The sequence below is a fragment of the Nesoenas mayeri genome (assembly GCF_963082525.1).
Source record: "Nesoenas mayeri genome assembly, chromosome: 5".
Lineage (NCBI taxonomy): Eukaryota > Metazoa > Chordata > Aves > Columbiformes > Columbidae > Nesoenas > Nesoenas mayeri.
Window position 1 is genome coordinate 64,502,940 of NC_137548.1, and position 10,513 is coordinate 64,513,452.

General features: G+C 44.0%; 1 protein-coding gene across 1 annotated transcript in view; it reads right to left on the reverse strand.

Moving 5' to 3' along the window:
• SLC17A6 (solute carrier family 17 member 6) overlaps window positions 1-9,781 on the reverse strand; it is a gene marked incomplete at both ends in the record, with an annotated part of 31,871 nt that extends 22,090 nt beyond the window's left edge. Inside the window, 3 exons of the mRNA XM_080345225.1 lie at window positions 5,284-5,402; window positions 6,478-6,730; window positions 9,696-9,781. Of these exons, the coding sequence (XP_080201351.1) occupies window positions 5,284-5,402; window positions 6,478-6,730; window positions 9,696-9,781 (458 nt within the window). The remainder of the gene's footprint in view (window positions 1-5,283; window positions 5,403-6,477; window positions 6,731-9,695) is intronic.
• Between the last annotated feature and the right edge of the window lie 732 nt (window positions 9,782-10,513).

Here is a 10,513-nt window from a genome sequence, read left to right on the forward strand (position 1 = left end):
ACATTGTGTTGGAAGCTCCTGATGGGTTTCTAGCTCAGCATGGTGAGGTTCCACTCAGCACAATTGCTTTCCAGGGTGGTTCCCCACTCCCTGGTCTTACTTTGCACTTGAGTGTTGTATAAATTGAACAGAACCTAGTTTACCAAATGATATTTAATATATCACCTGCTTGCCCTGTCCTTTTTGTACCCACAAGTTTATCAGCATTTATAGATACTCCCAAAATGGCTGATAGAATGTGAAGATTTTATTTAAGGACTATTCAGCTGTATCATATATTTGAAAGGCTCAGAAAGACTAGAAGGTAAATAAATCATCAGTCTCCCAGTGTGATAAACATCACTAGGCCAGTTACAGGCACTCACTTGTGCAAAACAAAAATAAAGGGTTTCACCGCAGCTCGTGATGACCCACAAAAATACCCCAAGTAACCAGTGGTCCTTACACAGCAGGCAGGCAGGAATATGCATGTTCTGGGCTGGACACAACACATCTGAGCTCTGAAGCGTTTGTTAAATCACTCAATTAAACAGTCTAAATCTTCCTGGAGGAGCCCAGAGTCAAGCAAAACTGCACCTGTTTCCAGTTTGCTGTTTTTAAAGCATCAAAACACCAAAATCTGTTTATAGGATAGTTGTTAATATACTACAAAGAATGTAATTATTAAATAACATTTCTGAATTTTGCATCAGAACATTGCATTCCTTGCTTTGGTTTAGAACATTCAAACACCTTGCCCATTGCATTCCATTTAAACCCAATTTTAATTCAGAGTTGGAGAACCACCAAACCACAAATCTCTTTTTCTTTCTTTTAATAAGATTTCAGTCCCTGAGAATAATGACAGTATTTTAATGTTTATCAAGATGAGATGAACTCTGATTAACCCCAGCCAAAATTCTTTTCATGGACTGAGTAGAAATTAAGACTCGGTGGGGTTGGAGCACTGTCAGCTCTTCATACCCTTTCTGCTCACATCTCATCGTAATCATATAATGACAACCCCTCTGGTGGGAGCCTCTGTAATGTTGACATTGAAACCTGCAGTTTAAAAGCATTCAAATGAGATTTATGTCCTTTTAAATAGCATTAACTACCATTATGACTAACAGCTCAGCTGATTAAATAGTGTGGATACATGGCATTAGAGCATCACTCTTGAATTTTCTTGTTTTCTTTTGTTTTTCAAGAAAAAATACTTCTAAATAATGCAAAAACAACTCAGTTCCTTCCTCCTGAAAACCCTGCTCACACTAGTTGAAATCCACTAAGATTTAGTGAAAAACATAGCACTGAATCCCCAACAATCTCAAAAAAAAAGAAGTCTCACTATTCACATTCTGGGGAGAAAGCTTTGTTATTACTAGTCAGAAAGAGTTGTAACCAATAAACATTTGTATTATATTAGATTTCTGTCAAATCTGCTCACCTATTCTTGCCCCTACAGTCTCAAAAGCTCTGAATAATAGCTGCTTTTCTCTCAATAAAGATAGTTAAGGAAACATCTCTGCAGAGACCATGAATTCTGCTCTCAGGGTGTTGCAGCCTGGGGAGAAGGGCACTTTTTTAGGGTAAGGCTGTAAATATACTCAAATAGGAGAAGTAACCCAGGTTAGCTGCAAACCAGGATGTCCATGTGACAAGATTCCTTCTCTAAACTACTAGAGGAGCCTGTTAAATACTCTCTGCTATCACCGTGTTGTGCTCAATCGATGGCAAGGTTAATTGTTCTTTGCTCATTGAGAACTTAACCCTGAGAAATGCTATATCAGTGATAAAGCATACCCATGGGACTCTGCATTGCACTTCCTTTGTGCCTCCAGTCTCCAGTGGCCGGTTGCACAGTGGTTTCATACCAGCATCTCCCAGAGGCAGATCCTCCTCTGGGAGAAGAAGTCTCCAGCTCTGCAGCAAAAGGGAATCCTCTTCTATTTTCACACACTGCTCAAGGGATGCAAGTTTAAAGCTTCACTGATTGCAAATGAGGTGGCACCTGCGGCCCAATCACAGAATCACAAAATGGTTCGGGTTGGAAAGGACCTTTGGAAATAATCTAGTCCAACCTGCTAAGGCAGGTTCACCTACAGCAGATGGCACAGGAATGTGTCCAGGTGGGTTTGAATGTCTCCAGAGAAGGAAACTCCACAACCTCTCTGGGTAGCCTGTTCCAACGCTCTGTCTTATGAAAAACTGTCTTCCAATGTACCAAAGGTTCCCAGTTCCTACAGAAGTCAACAGGGGGTGATAGTATTCAGGATCACTGACCTTTGTTATGTACTAGCCCAACCTCTATTGGCCACCTGAGAGGAAAGCGCTCAGGAGATGTGTTGTTTCTGAATGTTCTCCAGAATTTTCAAACACAGTTTTGTTTGACCTCATTGGTACTACAGCAGCATAAAAGCACCTCTTTTAAATAAAGTCTTTTTCTTAGTATTGGATTGAAAATACTCTATAACAGAAACTTCTCAGTGATGCAATATGAGATAAATTGACACCTAAGCTATCATGGGTAATTTCCTGAGAAACTCCATCTCCTACTTGTAAATCTGTAAATCACTAAATCTGATCTGTCAGAAGTAATGGGCAGCTATGCATAATAAGAGCAGGGGGTCAAGGCAGAACAGAATAACTATGCAGCAGCAGCCTTGAGTTCTACAGTTAACAAAAGATCCCAGTAAAATGTTATCCATTGACAGACTCAGTTGAAGAAAATATATCAGCAAGTTCACAGCTCAGAGTTTCTAATTGTTGACTGGCAGCAAACATTTTAAAACAGGGTCAGAATCAAAATAAAGGGTTTCAGCCCAGCTTGAAATTATTGCATTGCGTGTAGAAAGGTTTTCTTGATACCACAGGAGGGTCATTTCTTTGATGTGTCATACCTTAGAGAAACTTTCTAATTATGTCAACCCAATCTCGATAATTGGTTCCTAGACTGAATCTTAATGTCAAGCAAACTCAGGGCCGTACACTCAGCAACTCCCTGTCAATAACAAATTAAGCTCGCAAAGCACACCTTAACCCTTCTCCCTGCTTCCTTCCTGAACACTCTTAACAATTGGGAGTCAGCTTTTCATTCACATAACTTTTCCATGTAATCATGATCTCATTCCCTTCCAGGGAATGAATCTTTGGAAAATCTCCCTTTTTTCTTCAGCTCAGGACTGAGTTTCTTAAAGATCATCTTCAATCTGGTGATGATATTCTAGAGTTTCTTATTTTTTATATAGAGCACATTTGAACTTCATTTCTCTGTATAAATTCAGACTTGCTCTGAATGCGAAGGAAACCATTGGCACCACAAAGACATTCAGTGAGCTTACTTGGCTGTCATCCACCACAGTGTGACTGGAGCACAAGACGTAAATCAGCAGAGACTTTTATAGTAACTCGTATTCTACTGGTGCTGTAGACCTCTAGGCCTGTGTACTCGTCTGACTTTTTCTCATGCAGTTTCTTGGAAAGGGTATGGACAGCAAAGCTTGCACCTGAATTTGGGTGTCACTTAATCCTACAGTTGTCCTGTTATTTCAAGTTGAAAGCGTAGGTGTCAAAATCTCTCTGAGGCATTCAGGAACCAACTTGTATTTTCACCTCCTCAATACCCTGTTATTCCAACTACTACACTAACCACTTGGCATCCTATTCTCTGTCATTTTTATCTACAAAATATAAATCACAGCCACTATCCATATTTTAACTATTTGTAATTACTGGCATGTATGTCATAGCTAGTTCCTTAATTAAATCTGTGATTTCCATAGTCATTTGCCTTATGTTGGAGTTGTCTCAGAGGCTTTCACAATAGTAACAACTAACCACTAATCTGTGAAAATTGCTGAGTTAAAATACACCCAGGTTAATAACAGGAACTGGTCTTCATTTGCTATTGTAAATGAAAATGTTTGTGAAGGAGAGGAAAATTTGATTCAGATACACCAGGTTGTGTGTTTCTACTCCCGAGTTTTCCTGGGAATGTCCCTGCCGTTGTCTTGCAAATCTTTGTAGTCGCACCACTTTAAATCTGGATGGATTTAAATGACTTTACTGATGTTGCTGGGGTGAATCAAGAGAGATTTTTGGTTCTCTGAGTCAGGTTCTGCAGTCTTTACTCAAGCAAAACTCCAGTTAATCCTGGGGAGTAACAGACTGTGCCAGGATGCAAAACTGCTCAAAGGAGAAGGAGAAAGAAAAGGCAAGGAATCCTTTAATTGACTGTTAATTGTTATTCGAAATAGCCTTCTACATTTCTAAACCATTAACAGAAAGCTGGCACTTGTAAACAGTCAATGGATACCTCAGTTTAATAAATGTTGTATTTTATTTGTTTTAAAACGAGGTATATTAGCGTTATCTCAGTAACAGAGTATCTATCCATTAGTAAATACGCATAATTTTTAATACCGGTCTCTGGCTTAAAGGTATCTGCCTTGGAGAGAGCATTTTTCCCTAATTCCCCCCTCTCCCCGCCCTGTTTCTCAAATAAACTCAAATAAGCTTGCTCGTCTGACAAAGCCTCTCTGCCTATCCAGGCCTACCTTTGATGTTGCACACTCCTGAGAAGAATTAAAGGTATATATTGCTGATTTTAGTATCCATTTGCACTTCGTTTGTTATTGTTTTGAAGCGTGGCACTAGGACCTTGGCTGCTTCTGCAAACGATGAGCCTGTGGCATTAAGCATGGACGTGAAAGCCTCATGTGTCTTGAATACTCAGTGGATCTAATTAACAGGTAGAATCGCACTCTGGGTGCTTGAAAAATTGCCAGACACCATAGAAACGACTCCTTAAGTCCCTGCACCATCTGCACTTTCTTTTCATTGCGGAGGTCTCATTGAAACGTGGGTTTCGACCATTCTAAATTCATTTGTGCCTTAATGGAAAATTCCTGCTGATGGTTTTCCTTTTCATTAAAACAAAAATCATAAAATTCTTTCATTCAATCACGAGGAAAAAAAAAATCTTTCAAGCTTTGATGAAATAATGAATCTTTGAATTTGCCTCTGAATGCAGGTTGTTGGAATATCATCGCCACAACCTCCCTAAATGACTTATTAAAGAAAAAAGAAACCAAAACGAGATAATCCACCTCAAAAGCAGAAGGTAGTTCGAAGGTGGGTGATCAATGCATCACCACAGCCGCGTTTCCAGTTTCTATGCAAGTGTTTTTCCCTTCTATTTCTTAAGACAGCCCTTGGAGCAGGGCCGGGTTGCTGCAGGGCTCCCCCCGCCGCTCCCCCCTTGGCCTGGGATCGGGCCCTGGGACGTTTATGTGTCGTTACCTGTTCGCTGCCAACCGGGACGAGATGTACCCGCCGGGGATTTGGGTGATTATGTACCCCCAGAAAAACGAGCCGTGGATCATGCCGACTGTTTCTGGATCCCAATTAAACTTCGCTTTCTTCCAATGCAAGGCACCGGGAGAGAAGGAGAGAAAGAGAAGAGGAAGGCTGTAATCGTGCCAGATTTGAGCTTTCACCCGCAGTAACTTCACACTGGGCGGGCGAACGGGGGGAATTCCAGCGCCGGCGGAGCACAGGGACAAGGGACAAAACTGCTCCCTTCGCTCCAGACCATCGCAGCAAAGACCCCAGCTGCCCGCCAGATAAATAAACGGCAAAATGCATCAAATAACAGCGATAAAACCAGCATCGTGGGATGCGAGAGGGGCAGGGGCGCTGATGAGTGACCAGAGCCCCGGGTACCCCGAACCGCCGACCGCGGGGCCGGGCAGCTCAGAGCCGGGGAAAAGCGGTGAAACGCGGGGACCTGCGGCTGCGACATCTTGGGACGGTGTCTGCCGGGCTTGCACAGACACCCCTGAGCGGCTGGGGGAGCGGAGGCGTCCCCTGCCCTCCCTGCTTGCACGGCCGTGGCTGTAAGCACCTACTTCTTGCTTGTGCAAAGAGTAAACTATCGAGGTTTGTCTGCAGACTTGTATATTTAACACTCATCTGTATTAAGCATTCACCTCTTTCTCGCAAGGAAAACACCCGCTTTAAAACGGGTCTTCTCATTTAGCGCCTTTTATCAACGCAAATTCTTTCACCCTGGTGTTTACAGACATTCCTGCACAACCTCCCAGTCTTCGTTACAGCGCGGCGAATCCGCCGGCAGTCGCTTATTCGACGCCTTCTTCCCCCATCCCCTACATTTATTTTACAAAGTATCTGCATTTTTCAAGGTTGTGTGCAAAAAAACCAAACAAACAAAAAGTGAAAATGTGCCCCAAATTAATATGGCGAAATAAGGCTGGGAAATGAAAAGGAAAAAATAGGAATAATCGATAGAAATGGTTTCTCCTTCAAGCACGGGATTTCCGTCCTCCGAAGGGCGGCGGCACCGGGGCCGGGGAGCATCGCGGGCTGAATCGGGGGGAAATGCCCAAAAACCTCCGAGCCCGTCTCGCCTGCGTTAAGGTGCTTGACCTGGGAGTTGTACTGGGAGGACACGGTTTACGAGGGAAAAGTTCCCACCTCTTTAATAATCTTTCCTCCTCGGTGGATGGTGCTGTTATTGACCATATCCACGATGGCCACTCCCAAGTTACATCGGATCCCGAAGGAAATGCAGAATCCCAGTCCACTCATGATGGCAATGATGTACCTCCGGGGCAGCCCGAAGCAGGTACAGTCGCACAGCGGCGCTTTCTTCTCGGGCATTTCCACGGGCTTTCCATCTTCTGTCAGCTCGATGGTGTCCCCGGGCTTCTGCCTCTTCTCTAGGACCCTGCCCAGCACAAGAAGGGAAAAATCAAGCCCTGAACACACCTCGAGGAGCTGAAGGTTTAAGTTTACCTCTCCCCCCGCCCCTTTGGCTCGGTTTGGATTGATTTGAGGATATACTCCTTGTTTTCCATTCACCTTCAGCTGTTCTTTAGCAGTGACCTGTGGGAGCCAGGATTAGTCATCCCCAGCTGCCCCCGCCGCAGGAGCCCAGGGAGGAGCTCTAGCTGAGAATTGCTCATCTATCATTAAAGACTTCTGCTTAAATATGTAGGACGCATTAAGAAGACATCAGCTGTAACCACTGCAGAGGCGCCATGTTGGGTAGCCCAAGAGGCAAAGTATGGAAACGGAAACAATCTTTTGGAGAAGGTTTTATTCCCTCCTTGCTCTATTAGAAACACCAAGGGGGATGATCTTGGTGTGCATCTCGCTTCAGTTCTGGGAACAAAAGAAATATCAACAGAAAGCGGGGGAGGGGTGCGATATTGCTACTTATTTTAGATTTGCAAAATGGCTGTCACATGCAGTGGAAGAAAATATGACCGTCTTTAGAGAACTGGTATCTCCGGAGAAGACTTTCCTAAAGATCTCATCTGCTCAGCTACATATCGAGAGAGTGTGATGGCTCAGCAGGTTTAACCTTCCCAGATCAGCTTTAAGCTCGATCTCATTGCCCCCACTCCCTTGTTTTGACATGGGGATCCTATCTCCTAGAAAACAATGTGCAGGAATCTGAAGGGAAATGGTTATTTGCAGCTATTTCGAATCAACAGAAAAATACTGAAAGAAAAAAAACCAACAAAACCAGCCCACACCAACCCTGCCATCCACGAAAGGTGACTTAGAACATTTCGTTTTATTTCTTCTTTGGCGAAAAAGCTTTAAAAAAGCCGTGTCGGTGGTAAGAAAGATCGGTTTTACCGAGAGAGCGTCCCATGCGGAATCTCTTAATCTTCTTTAAGATTCTCTTTTCTTAATCACTGAGATATTTAAAAGACAAACCGCATCCATCGTGGCTCCGTAGTCTTGAGGAGCGAATATGTGACCATTTCCCGACACTGCCAACCCTGCTTTAGGAGTGTTTTCTCATGTCAGAAATTCTCCGCGGAGGAGAATCCCTTTGAGGTTAATTCATCCGGCTAATGGGGCACTAACAATTAGCAGAATCAGGCTCAAAAGGTTCTCCGTGTTTTGGAAAAAATACAGGGATTTTCTCCAATAGTTACTCTGTTGAAATTCTTCCGATTTTTCTTTTCTGGGAGAATTCTTTCCATATTTAAATACCGCAACATTAAGAAATGTCATATAGTTGTGAATAAAATAAACCACCGTGGGTTTATGTTCAGAATTCGTTCTTTCGAATAAATGATGATGTAGAAGTGTTTTCTCCCTGAATGGGTTTCTTGTCTTCGGAAAGACACTAGAAATCAATGTGCAAGGCACGGGAAAACTGTTTTAATTTTAAGAATCGAAAACAAAATACCTCAGTCCCGTGAGTTGAAAAAGATTTGTAAATCGGACTTTAGTTAATCAAGAGGGGTGTTCAAACGGAATTTTGCTGTAAAACACCAACACCGTTTCTTCATTATTCCCTGTATGACTATATAAAAGCAGTAGACATGATCGGTATATTTATATGTTGTAGACTCTTAGGGTGAAAGAGAGTTTAATTTCTTCAATTACATTTTAAGAAGTTATTTTGGATTATCAATATTTATTTTTCTGATCATTGAAAATTACTTAAATATGACTCAAACCAGTAGGATATTCACTGCGTTGTTGATGGTTTTGGTTTTGCTTTTGGCTTTTCAAAATTGTACCCTTCCTACTAAAATGGAAGCGTTAATTTTGTCTTTCTCACTTCACTGATATGTTCCCTTCCCTGAAAATGGCAGCAGAAGTTGTGACTCACGCTGTGGAACAGCCCTGTGCCCAACACTGCCGCATAGGTATGGAAAAAGTCTCCTACGTGCCCTACCCATGGCAGATAAATCCGCAGTTCCCTTTAATCCGTAATTTGGGGGAAAAAGAAAATCTTCAGGGTAATTTCTAGCAAAAGGGACAATGGAAAAATACGTTGGAATTTCACAGACTGTTCTCACGCATCCTAGAGGTCACTAAAGTCGCCAGATTCAATGGAACACGATGTGTCAACTTTGGGGCATCCACTTTTTAGGTATGCGAGAATTTGGGCTTGTTTATCTGTGTGTACAGGTCTGGAAGGCGGTAGAAATGTTCTGTACACACAGAAACACACTGCTGAGCGATGCTTTTGAGTTTAGCAATTGCAGTTGTGTATTACTTATAAGGCCAGTGGATGCTTCTCAAGGCAGACGGATAAATAATTAAACACATCCCTCTATATGTTTCAGCTTCAGGGAAAAAAAAATCGTTCGGATATCAATTATTTATACATCTCCATGTTTATCTTCCTCTGACGACGAATTACACAAGGGAGAAGACTAATCGAAACCAGGAAAGATTATTATTATTATTATTATTATTATTATTATTATTATTATTATTATTATTATTATTATTATTATTATTATTATTATTATTATTATTATTATTATTATTATTTTTCAATGATTGGTAAAGGCAGCGAGAAAGATCCTGTGACTGCATTGCAAAATTAACAGAGAACAAAAATTCAGGGGGCTGCTCTCTCCTCATCGTGATTTCAAGATAGGATCCTGGTTTTGTGCGAAAAAGATGGGGTAATCTTTTGCTACATATTCACTGACACCATCTACGAATCAGATAGAGAAGTTACGAGGGTGCCATATTGAGAAGCTTCAGCACTAGTTTCCAGGCTCCAGATTATATCAGCAGTATCTCAGCAGCTCCCAGCCCCTCCACCACTAACCTCCCCAAAGCATTCGACCTCCTTCAGCAGCTGGTAGTAAAGGAAAGCTTCCATTTTTTTCTAGGAGGTAGAGTCCTAAGAGAGATCTCAGTCTTACCTGTAGAGTTGACCAAGCGATTTTCCAGCAAAATTCTTCAATCCCTCCTTACCAGGGGTCAAAATCCTTTGTTTTACCGACTCCATTCCTGCAGGGATGCTCGCCAGATTCTGCTCTGCTCTGGATAGGGCACTGCTACGAGCAACGATGGTTCATATTGGTTTAATCTCTTAACTTTTCCCCCCTCATTAAATGGCCATCAGTGCACCTCCGGGTAAAGGAAGAGCGAGAGGAAGCGTGCGCGCTGTGTGTGTGTGTGAGAGAGAGAGGGAGAGGGAGAGACGGCGTGCGGAGCTGGGGGGGGAGAGGGCGAGGGCGAGGGAGCGCGCCTGTGTGCGGCAGCGAGCGGGGAGTCTGCGAGCGCTGCAGGCAGCCGCCGGGGTTCCCGGCAGCGCGGAGTTGCCAAGCACGGTCAGAAAGTCTTCTCGGCCTCGCAGGGTGCAGTGGCGGCGGGTGGAGGCAGTGCCATGCTCGGCTGGGAGGGGACGGAGATCCCTTTGCGGGAGCGTTTCAGAGCAATCTCGGTTTGGCGCTGGCTGTAGAGCTGGAGGGGGAGGGGGGCGATTCGCCGCCGTAGGCAGACAGCCACGAAGTCCCCCGCGCCCCGGTGTCGCAGGCTGAATCCCTCGGAGGGCGAGGAGCCCTGGCGTGTCCGCGCTGCCCCTGCGCCGCTCCCACCCGCCCAGCGCGGCCGCGCAGGTCGCGCCCCAAGGCGGCGGCAGAAGCGAGAGGCACCCTGAGGCGCCTCGCCCCGTTCAGCACCGCGGACAGCGCCGCGGCCCCTTCAGCACCGCGGACAGCGCCGCGCCCACTCCGCG